The 21,486-nt window shown below is 45.0% G+C and overlaps 3 protein-coding genes across 3 annotated transcripts in view; 2 read left to right on the top strand and 1 right to left on the bottom strand.

Moving 5' to 3' along the window:
* Positions 1 to 4,870, top strand: part of SH2B2 (SH2B adaptor protein 2) — a 47,594-nt gene extending 42,724 nt beyond the window's left edge. Inside the window, exon 9 of the mRNA XM_035139936.2 lies at positions 687 to 4,870. Coding sequence (XP_034995827.2) covers positions 687 to 1,003 — 317 coding nt within the window. The 3' untranslated portion in view covers positions 1,004 to 4,870. The remainder of the gene's footprint in view (positions 1 to 686) is intronic.
* Positions 4,871 to 9,587: 4,717 nt separating this feature from the next.
* LOC118097109 (exosome complex component RRP4-like) lies at positions 9,588 to 11,461 on the bottom strand. The gene has a single exon (XM_035139720.2). It carries the CDS (start codon positions 11,158 to 11,160, stop codon positions 10,231 to 10,233), a length of 930 nt encoding a protein of 309 aa, XP_034995611.2. The 5' UTR covers positions 11,161 to 11,461; the 3' UTR covers positions 9,588 to 10,230.
* Positions 11,462 to 11,589: 128 nt separating this feature from the next.
* Positions 11,590 to 19,953, top strand: PRKRIP1 (PRKR interacting protein 1). The gene is made up of 6 exons (XM_035140128.2): positions 11,590 to 11,761; positions 15,515 to 15,593; positions 16,909 to 17,009; positions 17,404 to 17,489; positions 18,165 to 18,232; positions 19,258 to 19,953. Exons 1-6 carry the CDS (start codon positions 11,645 to 11,647, stop codon positions 19,365 to 19,367), a joined length of 561 nt encoding a protein of 186 aa, XP_034996019.1. The 5' UTR covers positions 11,590 to 11,644; the 3' UTR covers positions 19,368 to 19,953.
* Positions 19,954 to 21,486: the final 1,533 nt, after the last annotated feature.

Here is a 21,486-nt window from a genome sequence, read left to right as displayed (position 1 = left end):
ATGATGGGAATTGTAGTCCCAAAACATCTGGAGGGCCGAGTTTGGGGATGCCTGCATTAGATGACCCAATGTAGCAGAAATGATTATTTATGTATGTGGCCAAGGCTGCATGGATGCTATTGGCCCAGAGATGGAAAGACGATAAAGTCCCAACCAGAGAACAATGGCAGATCAAGTTGATGGATTATGCCAAAAATGGCAAAAATGACCGGAAGAATCGGAAATCAGGGAGACCAAAATTTTAATAAGGAATGGGGAAAATTTATAATTTATCTTAAAAATCATTGTAAACATTTAAAATCATTAGTAGGATTGGAGTAACTAATGCTGTACTGTTTTAATACTTGATCGGGAGCCACCCAGAGTGGCTGGGGAGACACAGCCAGATGGGCGGGGTACAAATAATAAATTATTATTATTATTATTATTATTATTATTATTTTATTTAAAGGTGAATTTTGGATATAATGGAGAAGTAAAAGATTTGGATTATTACAAAAGATGCATGAGGAAATTAACAGTAGGACCCACAAAGGTGAGGAGGGAAGTCTAGGATACTCTTTAGAATCTTGTTTTTATGATGTATGTTGGATATGTGATTGTAAAACCAGGGACCTGCATAGGTCAGGTCCACCGCTGTGTGGCTGCTGGTGTCTGTGACAACTGCCTTCCTTTTCCTGTTTCAGAGGTCAGCCCGTCCCCCGCTGTGGCCTCTCAACAGCCCACTTGCAGAAACGACCTGCAGTCGCAACACTACTTCTCCAGCTTTGTCCCTGTCACCTTCCAGCCGGCCTCCCCTTCTGAGGGCACCACTTCCTCTTCCTCCTCCTCGGCCAGCCACTCGCTGTACCATCGGATGGAGGGGACCCTGAGCGCCCGAAGCCGGAGCAACAGCACCGGGCGCCTATTCGATTCTGCCGCCATTGGGGCAGAGGATTACCACGAAAGCGAGGGCTCACGCAACAGAACCAGAGCCGTGGAGAACCAATATTCATTCTACTAATCCTTCTGATGGGGAATGGTTGGTTTTCAGCGTGGCCTGGTGTCTCTCTTTTCCCTCCCTCCTGGGTGGGGAGATCTAATAAGCCTGTTGAGGTTACTGCCTCTTCGCTGGTTTACTGCTTATCACAACAGTTTTGGCATTCTCCTGGCCTGTGTGTGTGTGTGTGTGTGTGTGTGTGTCACCTCCATCTCTTTGGCCTTCAAAGCGTTTCCTTCCCTGTCTTGTTCCCATACTACGAACTGAAGTTGGCCCTTCCTATTCCTGTCTGGGCCAGAAGGATGGCCAATTATAGCAAGCTCTTGAAGCTAAAGGACAGAGGAGTGAAAAATACACCCACCCTCCTGATGGTTGCCACCTGGATATCGGGAGCATGATCCAGAAATAGGGATGCTCTTTCCTGCATCTCTATGGAGCCAGGCCTCTTTACCTGTTATTTGTTCCCACCTGTTTGTTCCCACATTTGTTTACCTGTTATTTGTTCAGATGGAAACAGGAAGTGTTTGTAAAACTTTTAACTGCATTGGGACTGAGCCCCCTAGTAGCTAACTCATCACCAAGACCCAAGGGTTTTAGAGGGAAAGCTAACAAAGGAACTATTTCTTGGATTGCTGCTGTCTTGTGCGGTGTGGGTTCTGTGGTCCTCTTCATCTTCACTGTAAAAAGTTTGGGCTCATGATACTCTTCATCTTCTCCTCCTCCTGAAGAACTCCACATTTGGTGCTGGAGTACAGTTGTGTGCAAAGGATGTATGGTGCTGCCTGACATAGATGCAAACCAGAGGCAGAGGTTGCCCAAGGACAGGTACCAGTTGCTTTCTTTTGGTGTGGACTAGATGCACCCAGAAATCTGACGTCATAAGGGCTTCTACTCTGAGCAATCACTGTGGAGGAATGGCCACACAGTGTTCACCTACTTTTATGGTGTATCTGCATGATGACATGCTCCTCCCATGTGTTTTTCCCCCTGTTCAGCTTCCATTTTTGTATGTGCAGATAATCCAACTCTTAAAAGAAAACCCACAGAAAACCCCACAATGGAACAGTTATCTAGTTTCCCCAGGACCAGCTGGCCTATTGTGCTGCTATTTAGTAGCTTCCTTGGCTGGATATGGCCTCTATTGATTGCTGCAGACTTTTATTTCTCTATATAGTCCATCTCTCTTCTCTAGGAATGAACTCTGTTACTTGTACCTCTTCCCATTCCAAACAGTGTTCATTTATTTATTTCTGTTTCTTTTCTCTCCCTGCCCACCCCGCCCCGCTCCAAAAAAATGTAATTAAAAAATAGAGGAGAATTGGGAGTGCAGTGAGGGTGGGGAAAGCAGTATTTAACCCCTTCCCCACAAAATGTTTAATTTTAAACTACCTTTCGGAATACATTGCCCTCAAAAGATGGTATACAAATAAATAAATAAATAAATTCCATAACACAACATAACAATATATAAAAACAACAAGGTATAAATCACTGTACACCCCTGTAAAAACGAGCATGGACAATTGCTCAAAGCCCAACAATCGATCATATGCAGACACACACACCTCTTTAGAGCTCTCTCAAAAACCAACAAAGATAGGCTGGACTTATTTGCTAGGGAAAGGTTCCATAAAAGCTGGGATAGCTCCGTTGGCAGAGCATGAGAATCTTAATCTCAGGGTCGTGGGTTTGAGCCTCACGTTGGGCCAAAGATTCCTGCTTAATAGCCTTATCCTCCGCAAATACGTATTTCAAAGCCATTCAAATTGGTGGTCATTACTGCATCTTGCAGCAGCAAATTCTGTAGCTTAACTGCACAGTGTAAAGAACTCCTTCCTTTTCTCTGTCCTCAATCTGCCACCCTTCAGTTTCATGGATGGCCCTGGTGGTTAGGCAAGAGCAACAAAAACCTTCCTCTATCCACTTTCTCCATGCCATATATAATTTTATACACCTCTCTCATCTCTCCCCTCCCTTGCTCCCCCCCCCCAAACTACTAGCTAAGCTACACATCAACCCAGAATCAAAATCAAGTGGGATGTTGGAGATAAGGGAGGGGTGGTAGTCTCTCACTGTTCCAGCACCTGTGTGTAAATACCGAAACTGATGAAACTACTGTGTTGGGTTTGCAACACGGCTAGTGCAATCCTGTTTATGTTTACTTGAAAAGAAGCCTTGCTATGTTCATTTGACCCTTGCTTCCACTGAGTCTGTTTAGGATTGCAGTCTAAACCAGGGAGATTGGAGAGATGTGTCACTTAGCAGCCACTCTTAGAGAAATGTTTGCTCTTACTAGCCTGTCACATTGTCACTCACCTATCAGATCAGCTTGGCAATGTAACAGCAGTACTGTGGTTTCAAAACATGCCCAAGTGATAATTGTGTACGAAGGCAGTAATTCCAGATGTGAGATATTCATTCCTTTGACTAAAAAAAAGTTCCTGTTAGAAGGAAGAAAGGAAGGAAAATACATAGTTATAATAGGATCAAATTAGAAGACTGACTTCAAATATTAATATTAGTTTAAATATAAACCAAAATAATTCCTATCAATATTACATGAGCACGTGCAATAAAGATGTTGCACCAAAGGGAGTTTCCAAATGAGTAATTTGTGTTAAATTGGCCAAAGTTGTCCTTAATTTGTAGGTGATCTTACATTTGTCCCACGCTGAAGAACAACTATTTGTCCCATCAGTGTTTTTAGGCAAACACCACAACTATGAGAGCTAAGAATGCAGAATGCAAAACCACCTTGCCTATTTGTTTTCTTGGGACCGGTTCTCAGTTGGTAGCCATACCACCTACCCGTTTCCAGGTTTTTCTTTAAGATTTCTGGGAAACTTGACGGAAGTGGTGCCTTTCCATTCTTCACACCAGGAACAGTTGTCATGGGCAGCTGCTGATTGCACCTCTTCCTTTAAATAAAGTTCTGAATCGTGGCATTTGATCATTAGTACCTTTTAGAGCAGCAAGCCACGGACACAAACTGCCATCCTATGAGATAAATTCCTCTTGACTTTAAAAGCAAGGACCTGTCTTTATGTCTATAAATGAAGGCATTGCAGCCTTATTGTGCGGGGATGTAATATACTGGGAATTTTTTTTGCAACAGGGATACATGGTACAATGCGATGCAAAAGCAAGGAGGGAACCTTTGTAGATAACCTCATATCTGCTCCACCACCACCCCTCAAGAAATGGATTGTCGTTGTTCAGAAGAGCTATAGTCCACTGCTGGGCCCTTCTCCATGGAGAACAATCAGGCTGGAATTGCACCCTTGTCCATATTGATTTCTTCTGTGCCAATCAGAACGTAGGAAGAAAATGAGGACCGGAGGAGCCGCAATTACAAAATGAAATGTTAATTTGTAAATACGATTTTTTTAAAATGTGAAAAAAAAGTTTTAATGTGCTGTAGAATAAATTAATTTATTTACAAAAAAAACACTTGTAAAAGAACTGGAAAAAATAATGGTGTTCTGATCTTTCTTTGAGGGGTGCAGGGAATAAAATAAGCTTTGAACAAGCTAGAACATTGGAAGTACTATAAGATTTTATTGGTGTGGCTAAATATTATTGATTTATTCCATTAATACGCTGCCCTTTATCAGAAGTTTCCAGGGCTGTGTACAACATTAAAACTACATTACAGAACATCGATGATAAAAACATAGTAGTAGACAGCCTAATAATAAAATAACCATCGTAATGACAGTCTGCTTTCCCCACACTTTCACAGGCCATAGATTATTTAATAGCCATAGGCCTGGGTGAAGATGAATGTTTTTGGCTGGTAACTGATGTAAAAATTGGGCTTTGGCTGCCCAACTCCCCATGGGACTCTTGAGTCCCCTAAGTCCATGATCGGTCAGAGAAGAATGGATGGAGGCAGGATCCAGTGGAATGCAAAACAGATAATAATTTTTCTGTCGCAACAGAGTTCCTTCCTTCCAAGGAGGGAGAGACACTGAACAAAAGTGTGCAGGAACCTTTAAAGACTTGACATTGCCCAACCCCCTTAGCCAAAGACCACCCCCAATCATCATACATACATCGCCAGGATACCTGATAATGGTTTCTGATTGCATTTAACCTGGGCAGTCTGGCCATTCTCTTGTGATGGTTAATACTTCAGTTCCTGAATCCAGGTCACAGGCTCACCCTGTTCATACACAAACACGCCCTTAAGACAGGATTTGTAAGCGAAAAGACATTGGGAAGGCTTTCCCCATTTGCCTCCCTTACTGCAGAGGAATATTTGAGGTCATTGGGAGGGTCAAAATGGCTTCAGGATTCCTGTACTATTTTAGACACGTGCCCTATATATCTAGATATGTGAGCATTTGTGAATATTCTATATTTGAGACCTCAGAATTCTTATAACACACCTAAAGACATGTTGATAGCGCCAGATGAGCCTCTTTGGAGAGAGCATTGCACAACTGGGAAGCCGCCCCAGAGAAGGCCTATTCTCTTATTGCCACTCTCTGAACCTCTCTGGGATGGGGGACATAGAGAAAGGCCTCAGATGACAAGTGCAGGGTCTGGGTCGGTTCATACAGGGAGAGGAGCAGATATATCTGGAGGATTTTGATAAGAGGACTGTCTTACCAAAAGATACAGTACTTGGTTTTGCAACAATTCTCTCTCCTAGGTTAGGAAAGGAAAGAGTCAATATGTTACTTGCTTTCAGGCAAGATTTAAAGATCAGGCTGAGAAACTACATACATTCAGACCCTTAACAAGAGTGGCCATGACACATAAAGACTTCAGTGGGGATTAAACTTCTAAGTGTTCCTCTGTTTCATCCCCATGCTGAGAATATAGTAGCAATCTCTTACACCAGGCATGTCCAACAGGTATATCGTGATCTACCGGTAGATCACTGGATGTCTGCAGTAGATCACTGGTAGATCATTGGCTCCCCCCAAAGAAGCTGAACAACTGTGGCTCCCCTAAGAAAAGCTCAACATTTTACCTCCTCCCTGAAAAAACTCAACAACTTTGACCTTAATCCCCCCCCAAATTGGTCTTCCTCCTTCCTAAAAAAAGTTCAACAACTTTGACCTGAACCCCAAAACGGAGGGTAGATCACTGCCAGTTTTTAACTCTGGGAGTAGATCGCAGTCTCTTGGGAGTTGGCCACCCCTGTCTTACACTTTAATACTGATTAAAAGAAGCTTGTTGCCTTTGAAAAAGTATGGTTTTCAGTCTAGTATTATGCTTGAAAAAATGGCCAGCCATCATGTTCCACGGGTCTAAAATAAAGGCAAATACTGTATGAGAATTTTTTTTTAAGCTGTTCATCCTAATAAATATTTTTTAACAATCGTTTTAAAGAGTGTGCTAGTGCCCTCTGATGGCCAAAATTATGATTGCTTTAGCAATTGCTAGTCATTTTACCATATAGAACGTGTCATTATCATTTTTGCATCACTTTTGGCAGAAAATATGGGGGTTTTCATTTCCCAACTATTCAAAAAATTCAGATATTTTTGGAGGCTGACTTCCCAGATCATGTCTGGATTACGAAACCATGAAAGCAAAATAAATTAAAGCACAGCCAAGGCAAATGTATTTAATCGACATAATTTTAGGACACAAAATTGGCATTGCCCTGGAGGCACGAGGTTGTACACCCAATATACCCTTCCTTTCTTAAAATTGCAGCTATTAGTTAAGAATGAGGCCCTTTGCAAGAACATGGCAAGCTCAGGCATAACCGTGCTTCGTGCGTTCCTGGGACTGTAACTGCACACGTGTTCAGACTTTTTGCCTTGTGCAAGCTCTTTGCACATCAGCTTGTCTGCTATTCCCAGTGTATTATCTCCAAAAGATTCTGAAGCACATTCCAGAGTGCATAGATGTTCCATTCTGAGGTTTCTTCCAGAAAACCTGACTTAATGAGCATTCATTTTTATTTGTTTGCACAAGGTTTACAGGGAGGTTAGATGGTGCCAACTGTCTATAGAGCATTTATTTTATTTCTTATTTGTGAACATAACAGAAAAGAAAAAAAACATTGCCAGCTGATGTTGGACATGAGGCTGTTCCATCTGTCCTAACTTAAACAGATACGTAGCTTAATATAGGCAGTCTGTATGTCCAAATAGGTATCTAAATGAGACTGGTGATTATAAGCCATGCATTGAAACACAGACAAGGCAGTGAGATCTTTAGATGACTGAGTCATAGATGCAATAATTTCTGACCAGAGAGAGGACAGAATGTTTATTATATAGAGCATTCATTCTAAACATTTGTTTGTAGGAAGGCACAATGGGATCAAGCCATTGTGATCTCATACTTTCGAATGCATTTTCCCATCACTATCCTAATTGCAAATGGTTCAGTTTTGGGAGGGAAGCAGGTCTGTTGTGCAACAGCACGAAATCCACTTTAATTCTGTAGCCTGAATTTGGTGGTGTGTGATTGAAGTACACCTGCCAATACTTACAGTCTATTTACCACCATGAGCTCAAAGTGGCATGCACAGTTTTGCCTCTCTCCGTTTTATCTTCACTACAACCCTGAGAAAGAATGACTGGTGCAATGTCACCCTGTGAACTTCATGACAGAGTAGGGATTTGAACCTTTGTCTCCCAGGTCCTAATCATAGAATCGTAGAGTTAAAAGGGGACCCCAAGGGTCATCCAGTCCAACCCCCTGCAATGCAGGAATCTCAAATCAAATAATCCATGATTGATGGCCACCCAACCTCTGCTTTAAAACCTCCAAGGAAGGAGGGTCTACAACCTCCTGAGGGGGACTGTTCCACAACCAAACAGCTCTTACTGTCAGAAACTTTTTCCATATGTATAGTCAAAATCTCCTTTCTTGTAACTCGAAGCCATTGGTTCAAGTCCTAATCCATTTTGGCCAGATAAAGCCACACCAAACGACCTTCCTCCCAATCTTTATAGTTTGCTCCTTGCATTGTGGGTGGCCAGGAAATAACACCAGATGACAACAGTGGGCCTCTCACTTAATGCACCTTAGGAATAATGAAAACCCCACCACAGGTATCGCAATATCCCATGAAGAAAAAAATTATAATAGTAACAGCTTGCAGGCTATCAATGAAATAGCGACTCTTGTAAAGAACAACGAAGGAACAAAAGGACAGGTCTGCACAAATGAGTCCTGCTTTGCAGAGGACAGTTCTGTTTGAAAGCATCTAATTCCTGTTTCACGATAAAGAACCCCAATAAGGGAGATGAAGGGCCTAGAGGTTACCCATCAAGGGTCACAATGCTGAGATAAATTGTACTTCTACTTAACCTATTGTATTCCGCCCCCAACAATCTTTTTTTTTTTTGCACCTATTGGTGTGCATAAGCAAATGCAAATATTAGTGTATGCAAACTGGTATCTCCCCCTCTCTTTTCTTTTGGTGAGACGTAAGTGGCCACTCTATGCAAAATATTAGTCAATGTGAGAATAGACCTCAACATTCAATTTCGCAGGGCTGAGTCAAAACATTTAATTGATGGGTTCGACCCAAAGCTGTGAAAAGGTCAAAGGCTGTTATGTGGAGGAAGTAACATCTGTCCTGAACACTGTCTGGTCCATGGGCACTTTTGCCACTTCCTGGTAGAGGTTTGCATGCAGATCGTGTTGCACCTTTCAGCTGCCAGGAAGCAGCGGTTGCTGCTGTGCTGCTCATGGCAGGCCAAGCACGACTTCCTCCATCTGCTGCTATATCCCCAGGGGTTTCGCTTGCCCTGCATGGAGCAATTTGTAAGTGGAGCCCCTTGGAGGCTGTTGCATTGCTCATTTTGCTAACCCAAGTGCAAAAAGAGCAATCATTCTCACAATGTTTCACACACATCATTTCCTTCTTCCAGATAATTTCCCATATAATTTTTAAACAAAAAAATACAACCAACACAATATTTTCCATTCAAAATAGGGTATTGCTGCCCAAATTGTGTGAATTTTGTGTATGTACAGCAACAGTATGTATCACTGTGCAGAATAATTCTCTTATTGGAAAACCATTGGTCCTATTCTGGTTTTTAGAAAGTTAAGATTTCATCCAGCGTTGTTATAGCGGTTAGTGTGTAGGACTAGGAAACACGGGAGACCAGGGTTCAAATTCCCACTTGGCCATGAACTATGGATGTCACCTTGAGGTCTTTGGAGAAAAATGTGGGATCTAAATGCTACAAATAAATACCCCCGCCCCGGGGTTTGTTCAGGGTTTTTGGACAAGTTCGGTTTTTTTGGACAAGTGGTGGCTGCGTACTGTTGTAGTTGCCATATCTTGCTGTGATTTCAGCAAATTTTGTTGCCTTTAGGGTGGATTTTTCAACTGCTTTGTGCCCACATGGACATTTGTACTTTAGATGTTGAGAGCCCTGCCAAGGGCTATAAAGTGGTTGGTTGGTTGGTTGGTTGGTTCAGGAGAGAGAGATCATGAATTAATCTATTTAAAATATCATTTAACTCAGCCTCCTTAAAAAAAAAATACACACACCACAAGCTCTGCTTTCCTAGGTTATAAAGGTTAGGTTGTTGCTGAAAGCGAAGGGACTCGGCTGAAAACTCCTGCTGGTAGCGCAGATTAAAACCGGCTAAAATCTGTGCTAGTGTATCTAAGATGGAGTGCAAGTTTTTTTTAAAAAAACAACAACTAAAGTTTATTGAAATATCTCCAGTAAAAAAGAAAGAACACCCCACCCCCCTGCACACACACATAGCTTGAAGCATCCACAGTATCACAGGTACTTTTTACGATGCTGGCTACATGTAGAGCAGGCATCCCCAAACTGCAGCCCTCCAGATGTTTTGGCCTACAACTCCCATGATCCCTAGCTAAGAGGACCAGTAGTCAGGGATGATGGGAATTGTAGTCCAAAATATCTGGAGGGCCGAAGTTTGAGGATACCTGATGTAGAGAAATGTGATGCTGCATTTCGACTAGGTCAGGGGCTGAGGAAGCAGTAGCTATTGAGAAGCTGTTGGCCTCCTATCCTGCTGGAGCCCAATGTATCCAGCCCCTGCAGGCAGTACAGCTGGTGGTTGGGGTGTGTGTGGGAACTGTAGTCCAGCCTCATTGGGAGGGCCACAGGATAACAAAGGATACCAAGATTCTTAAGCAAAAGTTCTCATAGTTTCCACAGTCCCCCTTTTTCTATTTGGTATGGGATTTGTAATGAAATCTCACACTGGGGGGAAAAAACATCAGGGAGGCTAGATCCCTGAAAGGAAAGGACCATCACTGCCTCGCCACATTCTCTCTCCAATCACCCCTCCAGTTCCAGCAGTCTCTGACGCGTCTCCAGCACAATCTTGTCCATCACCTCTGGCTTGAGAAGGTCCTTGATCTTATGAGAAAGGGAGGCCTCATAGCAGTAGAGGATGCTGGTGTCATAGAGCATCTGTTTCTGCGCTGCCAGAGCCACAACGCAGTTCTGGAGTCGGGAAATCACTTCACGGTCAGGCAAGGGCACCGGCTCCAGGTTGGTGATGAATCCCCCAGGCTCCTCATTCTTCTGTTTGGGCGTTGGGTAGGTCCAGATGAACCCATTGTTGCCAAGGATAACGGAAGCCCCACAAGTCAAGTCATGGAAATGGGTCTTCTGCCGCTTCACGAGGGAAGGGGACACCTGGACGAGCACACCTTGGCCAAGCTTTCCGTATTTCAGACTCCGTGTGTGCAGCGATATAGCCCCATCAGAGAACACCGTCTGGACTTCTGCACTGATAAGGTCCCCTTCCTGCAGGTAATCTCGCATTGCCAGTTCATCCTCTGCTGAACGCCGCCTCAGCTCCCCTCCTGGGAGATTGATGGATGAAAGGAGCAAGACAGAATCCAGCCTGGAATTGGTCTCGACTTTCCACCGTTTCTGCTGAACCTCTGTAATTCGTCCAACCACAATATCACCAACTTCACCATTGTATCTCGTTTTCAAAGCTTTCACACAGACCAGCTTGTTCACCCTGTCCACAACACCAGCCACAGAGGCAACGAGCTTCTCGTCTCCCAGGTATGTCCCGTGGCCTCTCATGTATCCTGGGTTGGTGGTGATGGTGTCCCCCGGGGCCACCAGGTCCTTGTCCCACTCGCCCGCCCCGCGGGAGAAGCTCTGAGACAGGCGAGGGCGGGGAACCGGGAGCCGCACTTCCACAGATGTCGCCGGGGCCAGTGCTGCTGCTGCTGCAGCTTCCGCCATTTTGACTGCTTCGATGGAGGGCAAGGTTACCACTTAAAAGTGCAATAGGTCTCTGTGACACCATTTGTATATCTCAATGCTGTGGTGCCAAGCCCTGAGCTCTCCTGAGGATAAAAGAAGCAAAACTAAGCCTTATGTTGTGTGAAGGATAATTAAATTTGGCATATAAAGAAAAACAGAATGCAAAACAAGACTGCGAAGGATTCTGGGAACTCCCCCCTCCTCGCATCGCCTCAGAAGCGACGCTAACCCGCATTTAGAAAGAAAAACCCAACCGCCGTTTCTGGCCTGTTTTTCGCGCCCTCATTAATATGTACCAGACCTCATGAATATTGCCGGAAAGGAGGCGGAGGGAAGGGGCGGAGCCCCGGCCCGCCCTTTTCGAAAGATGCCTATATGACCGTCGCCCTCCGTGACGTCATCGGTCGGGGCCGCGGCCTTTTGCGCAGGAGAAGGCGGAGGGGAAACCAAAAGGGGGGGCAGGATGGCGGCGGGGCCGACGCGGCCCTCCCGGCCCCGCAAGGAACCGCAGCCGCTGGTCATTCCCCGGAGCGCAGCGGACGAGCAGCGTCTGAAGCTGGAGAGGCTCATGAGGAATCCGGTGAGGGGGCGGGGCATAAGTGTTGGTGGGCGTGGCTACTTATCCCTGCTCCCACCCCTGCAGTGTAGGCACTAGGGCGGATAGGTGAGGTGGGGAACCCCCCCCCCTTTCTTTCCTAAGTAACTACCCTCTTACTCAGTTTACTTCAATGAAGAGGTAGACCGCCTCCCTTTTATTTCCTCTTTTCTTTTATATTTGGCGGTCCTGATCTGCTGTCACCAGGCTTGCCCGCTAAAATATTTTTCCCGCCCCCGATTCCTAGTTAACTTGTATTTGCTTACCCACAAGGGGAATCAAGTGCAGGTAAGGGGGAAATTCCACACACACACCCTCCCCGCTCCTCTCTCATAATACTGGAACCTGGGTTTATGTGATGAAGCTGGTTGGTGGTAGATTCAGGACAGACGAAAGGAAGTACTTCTTCACACAGTATGGAATCTGTGGAACTCACTGTCACAAGACGTGGCAGTGGGCACCAACTTGGAAGGCTTTAAAAGGAAATGGGGAAGCTGATGGAGGATAAAGGCTGCATCATGGCTATATTCTACTTCTAGCGTGAAAGAAAGGCAGAGTGTCTCGGAAGATCAGTTGCTAGGGAACAACAGCAGAAAAGTGCTATCACGCTCATGCTGTGATCATGGGTGTCCCAGGGGTATTTTGTTAGCCACTGCAGGGAAAGAGGATTCTTGGCTTCTAGTCTTATTCAGCAAGGCTCTCCTTATGTTCCTATGCCACAATCCTGTTGATCCCTATCCTTACCCTATGCATTTGCATTAATGCTAGACCACTCATCAAAATGCTAGACTACTCATCAAAAATGATGGCAAAAACAAAAATGAAGGAATGAGAACTTTAGAGGTCTGGGAAAATAGAACAGAGTTTGCCTGATGCCCCAAAAGTGAAACAAGTAGGGTGGGAGTTTGTTAGATCGGATGGCACAACACAATATGAGTCTATACTCTGAGAGTGTCCATCTGCAGATTAGCTTAATACCTGGGTAGGTTTATCATACAAAGTTGAAGGTGTTGGTGCCCTCATCCCATCCTGTATAACCAGGCCCTTTGGCAGTGAGTGTCTCCTCCTTCTGCCTTTGTCTCCTCCTTCTGCCTTTGTCTTTCTTGGCTTGCATGTACATACATGCATTTACAGTATACCTCTTGTTGCGTTTGCTTCACGTTGCGGCTTTTCAGGTTGCGAAAATGGCAAACCCGGAAGTGTATACTTCCGGGTTTCGCCGTGTGCGCATGTGCAGAAGTGTTATGCACACTTCGCGCATGCGCAGACATGTTCTGCGCTCTTTGCACATGCAGAAGCGCCGCTCTAGTTGCGGACTTTTCAGGGTGCGAACAGCACCCCTAAATTGATCGTGTCTGCAACTAGAGGTACCACTGTATTGAACAAATTTATATGTTGCCTTTCGCCTATTTACAGTAGGTCTTTGAGGCAAATTACAAATGTAGTTTGAATCTCATTGGTTTTGTACTTGGTGGGAGTGGGCATCATCCTATAGAGCTTACAGCCTAGAACACTCCGACAGACTCCTGTTGCGCTTTTGCCTACTCTGCAGGACTGAACAGAGCTCTCTAGCGTTTATGCCACTATGGCAGCATAAAAAGAGAAGGCATATATTTAAATGGTCATCCATATATATATACGGTATATATAATATTATATATGGTCGCTTTTCTGTGCAGATGCCTTTCCAAACTGGTGTGCAATCAAAACCATCGAAAAGATACAAAGAACAGCAATGCAAAGTTTTAAAACTACAACTCAGCAATAAATTTCTTTTTAACAGAGCCAGATACAAACTTATTCACCCAGGCCATCTCTCAGCTAATAAACAGCATGCCTCAAAGGCCAATTGAAGATTATAGGTCATTTCAAAAAGCCTGCAATTTGGAAATATCCGATGGAAGGAATTTCCATAGCTGTGAGGCTACCATAAAGAAGGGCCTCTCCCACATGGCCACCCACCTTATCAGGGAGTTGGGAACTTGGAGAGCCTCTCCAGGCAGATCTTTAAAAGTGTGGGCACTTACAACATAGTGCATGTTGACTCTGAAGTAAAGGCACTTCCAGGCTGTCATTGTTTTCAGGTGGGATTCAGCCACATCCTGGCAAGCTCAGGCTGCAGAAAGAAAGCTGATGTGAAGCTTTTGTGCAACAAAACTGCTTCCGTGAAAGATCAGAATTAACTGCTACAGAAAGTGACGGGAAGATGCATTGAAAAGTGTGTGATAACACTTGCTTTGATGCAATGTGGTCTAATCCCCCACGCCAACATCTGGAGGTGACTTGAGTATACACTTAATGAGGCTTACTCCCAGAAGGGAACTGCAGTCCTGTGTTGTTGTTGTTGTTGTTTAATCGTTTAGTCGTGTCCGACTCTTCGTGACCCCATGGACCAGAGCACACCAGGCACTCCTGTCTTGCACTGCCTCCCGCAGTTTGCTCAAACTCATGTTCGTAGCTTTGAGAACACTGTCCAACCATCTCGTCCTCTGTCGTCCCCTTCTCCTAGTGCCCTCAATCTTTCCCAACATCAGGGTCTTTTCCAGGGAGTCTTCTCTTCTCATGAGGTGGCCAAAGTATTGGAGCCTCAGCTTCAGGATCTGTCCTTCCAGTGAGCACTCAGGGCTGATTTCCATAAGAATGGATAGGTTTGATCTTCTTGCAGTCCATGGGACTCTCAAGAGTCTCCTCCAGCACCATAATTCAAAAGCATCAATTCTTCGACGATCAGCCTTCTTGATGGTCCAGCTCTCACCATAAAGTCCTGTGTAGAACATGCTTTTAAATGTGCATTGCCCTGAACACTTTGCGCGTGTAGATTCATAAATGGAATTAAATGCATAAATTCCACTTGTGTAGTTATTGCAGTGAGTGCTTGTGGAGAAGGGCAGGGAAGAGCTTAGTCTCCTATTCTTCACATCCTATCTCATTCTAGTGCCTTTACTCATAAGTAACTTTAATCCTGCAGTTCCCATCTGAAGTCCTTTGAGGGAACACACATCTGTATATGTGGGGACAGCTACCTGACCTTACTCTCCTAAGCACGTTCAGCAGAGATCTCACCAATTCTGTCCATTACTCTGAGCTGCTGTGTGTGTGTGTGCGCGCGCATCCATGCTTGTATGTATGTACGTAGCATGGAATTGTATTCAACAAGAAAACATGTTACTTCATTATATTCACACTCACACACATAGAAAATAGGTTAGGGTGGTTAATACCCATTCTGAGCGCCTGAGCCAACACTTGACTGGTTTTGCTGGCAGGAGGAGAAGAAAGAAAAAATTGGATAAGATGCAACACTAGGGCAGGCAGAGAAGTGCAAACGCCCCAATCCAGCACCCTGATGGGTCCCCAGTCATCAGATCAATCATTTGCTACATGGGGTAATAAGAGTAGATAGATCAGTTGAGGAGAGGGGAGGTCTGTGTGTGACCTATATGTACATGTCTGTGTTCTTTGTGTATATGTGTGTGAGAAGGCCACAGCCACCCTGGCATGTGATCCCCAGAGGGTGGCCAAGACTGAATATAGCCCTCAGATCAAAAGGGTTTATCACCCATGATATAGCTAGTGTGACACTTTATTGTCTGCAGCCAAATGCCCAATAAATTCTTGGGTAAAAAGATCAGTTCTGTTTTCCTTAATGTTCCCACTTCTGTTTAGATCCATGCTTTGAAGAATTGCTCTCTCCTCCTAGAGAAAAAGTGTCATAGTATTGCTCATTTCTTGTTGCAGGATAAGACAGTTCCAATTCCTGAAAAGCTCAATGAATGGGCGCCCCGTCCGCCTCCAGAATTTGTCAGAGATGTTATGGGTAAGTAGCTATTTTTAGGTGGCTTCTTAGCTTAAGCACTGTGCTTCTAGAGGAATGTGCTTAATAGGGAAGGGAAATAGATGAGGATTGAGTAGTCATAAGATATGGGGCTTGAAACTTTGAAGGGGGTGAGGGGGTGTTCTTGAAGTCATCTTGCCCTTGCCATATTAGCAACTATTTTTCACTGGCCTTTGGGTGATTAGTGATATGAATCACACTTCTGAATCTGCACAGTTTGAAATCATGTGTGATGTTTGTGACTATAAACAGAGAATCAGAAGAGAGAATGAATCAGGCTCTGAGATGTGTGCACATTTTAAAAAGTAATGTTCACACTGGCACTAAGAGATGACGAGAAGCATCATAGACAAATGGGGTTCCAAATCTGGGTCTTCTGTAGCCAGAGCTCTGTGTATCTGTCATGATCCTACAGGAGTGTTGCTTTCTGAGAACTCTGGTCTTCACTCTAGAAGAAAAGCAGGTTTCTAGCCCGCATGGCTGAAAAGATTATCCTTCAAAATGGTCTATTGAGATCTAAGAAACCAGAGGAGTTGCTGGATGAATTTTCAGATGCCTGTAGCCAAGGTCTTTGTGTCCATCATAGCTTCTTAACCCTCACTGTGACTAATAAAGCTAGAATAAATATGCAAAATACTAACATTTAGAAATTTTGTTCAATTTTGTTTAATTTTGTTTAACCATATGCAGACCCTTCTAAGCAAACTGAGCTGCACCGCAACGTCCAGCAATTAATAAAGATGCAAATTTGTGCTTTGTCTTTATAGCATGGTTTATACACAATCCCATGCCCATGTGTAAATCATAAGCTTTCCCACTGTGCTAGGGAGCATTACGAGCCTGTATCTAGACAACGAATATTTGCCTTCCTATAATTGTTACAACAAACCAAAGGGGAAAGTGGTGGTAGCACTTGCTATGTTCCAGCCAAAGGAAGGGCAAGGAGAAAATGGAGCGAACAAGGTTTCTAGGAGTCCCCAGAAGCAAGGTCCCTATTGTGGCTGCTGGTTTCCCAGCAAGCTTTCTGTGTACATTTGGTAACCCCCCCCCCCCCCATATATGAAAAGGAGAATTTCTTTTCGGGCTCAGACTAATTTCCTACTTGTATGAAATGCGATCAAGCCACTAGGGGAGCTGCCTTGCATAGAGTCAAGCCTGCCCTTGTTCATCTAACCAACTATTGTCTCCTCTGACTGGCAGCAGCTTTCCCATCGCCTGCTACCTGAGATCCTTGGAGGCACCAGGGTTCCCACATGCACATGCTCTGTCAATAAGCTGTGACCCCCTTCCTTGGCAGGTTCCAGTGCTGGGGCTGGCAGTGGGGAATTCCACGTCTACCGACATCTTCGCCGGCGAGAATACCAGAGGCAAGATTTTATGGATGCCATGGCTGAAAAGGTTGGGTGATTCCTTTGGCTGACCGTTTCTGAGTTGTTGGTACTGCCTCCTTCCCTACAGACCCTATCGGGTGTTAAAATCAGTAGAAAATTACCTCTTGTTAGTTGTGCCATCCTCTGAAGTTTGGGAGTGGCAGCCTGGGAAAGGGCATTCTCTGCAGCAGCTCCTAGGTTGTTGAATTGCTTCCCCAAAGAGGTGTGTGTCTGCCACTTCCACTCTACAGTTTTCATGGAATGCTGAAGATGCACCTCTTCACTCTGACCTTTGCACCTGAGAAAGGTGTTTTCAAAACCCACCCTATTCCCGTGACTAATTTGTTTCAGCTTTTTAAATATTAAACTGTTGCAACCCGCCCTGGCATTGTAATGACATGTTCCCTGTGATTTTTTTGCAGCAAAAGCTGGATGAGGAATATCAGAAGAGGCTAGAAAAGAACAAGATTGTTGCGGAAGAACAGACAGCCAAGCGCAGAAGGAAACGGTGAGGTCAAAGTTGTACAGGAAGCCTAGGGAAACAGGATCCAGAATGAGGGGAGGCAGGAAGGGTCAAGGGCAATAGTTCAATATGTGTTTACAGTCCAAAATGACCAGACTAGAGGTTCTTCCTTAATATGTAGCATGGAGCTACCTATCTTGTTTCCCCTTAAATAATTGCAGGCGCAGGGTGAGGAGCAGTTCTTGCCATGCGAAGGCAGCATGTGTAGACAGCAGGTTTGATCTCAGCACTGTCCTGCTGTGATTGGCATAGAGGTCTGATTTTCCATGTGGCTAGGAGCCTTAGTGGGGGAAATCTCCATTGACAGAAAAACAGGATACGTAGCTGCCAGTCCTATGAAGGAATAATTCCAGTTTTTACCTCTAGGTGGCTGCATGTCCACCTCTCTGCAGTTCCTGGAAACAGTTCCCTAGAGAGGCAAATTTCATCCTACCTCTAGGATAATTTGGGAACAGACAGCAGTTCCCTCCTGGTAAACAAGGCAAACATGTTTCAAAGCTGTTCACATGCTCTTCCATCAGCAATGAAATAGGTTGGTTTCCAGAGCATTAAGAATTGTGTTTGAGCAACTGCACAGCTCAGTTCTCCTTTTGCTAGCATCAGGAATGTTGGGGCAAAGGGCAGCTTGTTCATTTGGAGCATTTAATTCTTGATTTACAGGCAGAAGTTGAAAGAGAAGAAAATGCTGGCGAAGAAGAGTAAGCTTGAACAAAAGAGCGAACATGCAGGTAATGTGAAAACACATCTTCTGGAGTTCAGTCCACCAGGAAACTCCTTCTGTTCTCAGGTCCCCACTGAAATGAGTTGAGCTTCTGCAGCTTGTGCTTGCATCAAGATCTGGGTATCTTCCAGGGAAGTCCTTTGGGATTTTTTTAGGGCAGTAAGACCGAAAGACAGCACAGCTCCTGATGAGAGAGAAAGAGGTTGCATAGAGCAGCCTTCCCCAACCCAATCCCCTTTTGGACAACAATTCCTATCAGCCCCAACCAGCATTGATGGGAATTGTAGTCCAGAACATCTGGAGGGCACCAAGGCAGTGTTGGAGGATCAGAAGCTCCATGGACTCGGATGAGTTGAGGCAAAGCAGCTGCCCCCACTGCAGGGTCAAATAACTCTCAAATATCTGCAAAGCCAGGGAAGGAGGAGCTGTTCCGTGTAGTAATCCTAATTCTGGATGGCTGAGGCAATGGGAGGACTGTTGCTTCAAGTTTTTGTTGGGGTTCACCTAAGTCTGTAGGAAGGGGAGGCTGTAGAGTTCGCAGCCCAGTGGGGAACATGACTTTTGATTCTTGAAATGGGGAAGAGTTGCCCAATGTTGTTGTCTCTACCAGTCTGAGAGAGTTGGAGAATTAGGAGGATTGTTCCTCCCTAAAACAGGCCTGCCAGAATTTGTTGGACACCAACTCCTATCACCCCTACCCAGAGATGGGAGTTGTACTTTGGCATCTGGAGGGTCACAGGTTCCACATTCCTGGCCTAAAATGTGCCTCGCCATTTTGGGGGAGGCAGGGAGAAAATAACTGCCTTGCCTTTGCTGGGGGAGACCAAAAAAAACCCTCAACTGTAAGCGGCCAGCCATACCTCTGGAAGCTCACAAGCAGGCCAGAAATGCATTTTATCTCCACCATCTGATCCACAGAGCTATCCTGCCTCTGAATATGATGGTTCCATTTATCTATCAGTCCATGATATTATTCAGTTCTTTCTCCCCTCAAGCAAGTAGCCTGATCATCATGTCTTTTACCGGCTACAGATTCCGACCATTCCCCAAAGCAGCAGACCAGTGAAGAGGAAGAGGAAGAGGAAGGTACTTCTGAGGATGAGGATGATGCTGAAAAGCCCAGCTTCAGGATGAGAAGATGATGGTGCTGACTCTGAGGCTGGTATCCAGGTGCTGTTGAAGAGCCTGGCGTCTCAGTTGAGCAGGCTCTTCTGAGCTGTTTCAGACCTACATCGCTGCAGAGGTGTGCCATAAGGACCCCACAGGGGTTTCGACATCGGAGCCATGTGAAACGAGAACCTCTTCCAAGCTTGTTTCTGTAGCTGCTGTGCAGTCTGCTTACAGGGTTTCTGGGGAAAGATGCCAGCATCCTGCCCCTGTGGGCCGTCTTGTTCTTCCTAGCATTGCTCCAAAGTGGTGTCTCTCTCTCTCTCTGAAAGCTAATGCTTTATCCATCTGTGTTTTCAGGCAGACCCTTTCCCCCTGAGAGACCCAAGTACACAAATGGGTTTTCGTGGCCTTTGCTCTCAGGCAGAGAGTGATCTGGCTTTTTCTATAATGGAACTTGACACAAACTTATTCAGGAATTTGGGTTGGGGTTGTCTTCACATTGCTGCTGCAAGAGTTGGTTTGCCAACACTGCGAGGAGCTCGCTCTCTTTGTTTCAAAAATGTGATGTAAAACTTCTGCCCTAAAAGTTTGTTAATAAAAGGGGGACACCTGAGTGTTTTCTTGCCTTTTCATGATTGCTGTTTATATTGGACAAATTAATGGTGAAAGAGAGAGAAGTGAGCAGAGGGGGGGTTGCGCCTGTCACTCAAAAATCTAAATACACCCACTGAGCCTAAAAAGGTTGGCGACCACTGCAGTGTGGTATGGAGGCTCCCAGGATGGTGCAGAGACCTCCCAGAAAAGCTGAGTTTTGAGAAGGGACTTCAAGGATGTAGGTGTAAAGATAAAATAGGTATAAAAGGAGAATTCCTGGATGCCAAGATCCAAGTTTGGGGCAAGAGCTCTTTGGCGAGAGAACATCAGCAGAGATGTAAAATCACAAAATATGCAACAAAGTAAAGCATGGAAATATAGGCTGTTAGTCCTTTAAAAACCCAGGTGGTGCTGTGGTTAAACCACTGAGCCTAGGGCTTGCTGATCAGAAGGTCGGTGGTTCGAATCCCTGTGACGGGGTGAGCTCCCGTTCCTTGGTCCCAGCTCCTGCCAACCTAGCAGTTCAAAAGCACGTCAGAATGCAAGTAGATAAATAGGAACCGCTACAGCGGGAAGGTAAATGGCGTTTCCATGTGCTGCTCTGGTTGGCCAGAAGCGGCTTTGCCATGATGGCCACATGACCTGGAAGCTATACGCCGGCTCCCTCGGCCAATAATGCGAGATGAGCGCGCAACCCCAGAGTCGGTCACGACTGGACCTAATGGTCAGGGGTCCCTTTACCTTTACCCTACCTTTAAAATACGCCTTTTTGAGTTCCTTCCAAAGTTCCCTTTTCCCCCCAGCATAGAAGAAGACTACACGTTTGGCAAGTTCCAAAGGTCAGATTCATGTGCTTCAGAAAATCGCAAAGGCCGTAAAACTTGGTTTAGTTGCAAAGTGGTGAAATTCCTAAATTATTGGTAAAGGAACTTGAGAGGCTTGTTACAGAGTCATGCAGCTAAGCTGGAGCAACCAGTTTAGACGTCTTTACACACTGAGCTCAGGTAGACTAGGAAGCCGAACAAAGGCTTGATCACCTAGTCCCTCCCCCCAGGTAAACTAAGCCTGGTTTTAACCCCTTTGTGCATTAATTAGATTTGAGTATGTTGGTTATATGAGGCTGGTTCTTCCACAAAGGAAAGAAGGAAGGTGGCCAGACTGAGGTGTTTCAGGAGGCAGTTCAAGGCACATGGATCTCTGTATTTTAGAATTTCTGTTTTGTTGGAAGCCGCCCAGAGTGGCTGGGGGAACCCGGCCAGATGGGCGGGGTATAAATAATAAATTATTATTATTATTATTATTATTATATAAGGAAGGACAGGGAGAAGCCTTTGGACAGCTGAAGGCAGCAAAACAAAGGTCACAGGAAGGGATGTATTAGGGCAGAAATATTGGACAAGGCCAGGTGTGTGTGAAGACAAAGAACAAGGAGCTTGGGCAAGATCTGGGAGTGGGCTACAATCAGGTGTATCTAAGGAAAAGGGAATCGTATGGTCCTACATTTGGAGATGGTAGTCTTGTGCTTGTAAGAACAGAGGAAGGGGCTGCTGGATCAGG

This window comes from Zootoca vivipara, chromosome 15, assembly GCF_963506605.1.
Source record: "Zootoca vivipara chromosome 15, rZooViv1.1, whole genome shotgun sequence".
Taxonomy (NCBI): Eukaryota; Metazoa; Chordata; class Lepidosauria; order Squamata; family Lacertidae; genus Zootoca; species Zootoca vivipara.
This window is presented reverse-complemented; position numbering and strand designations above follow the sequence as displayed.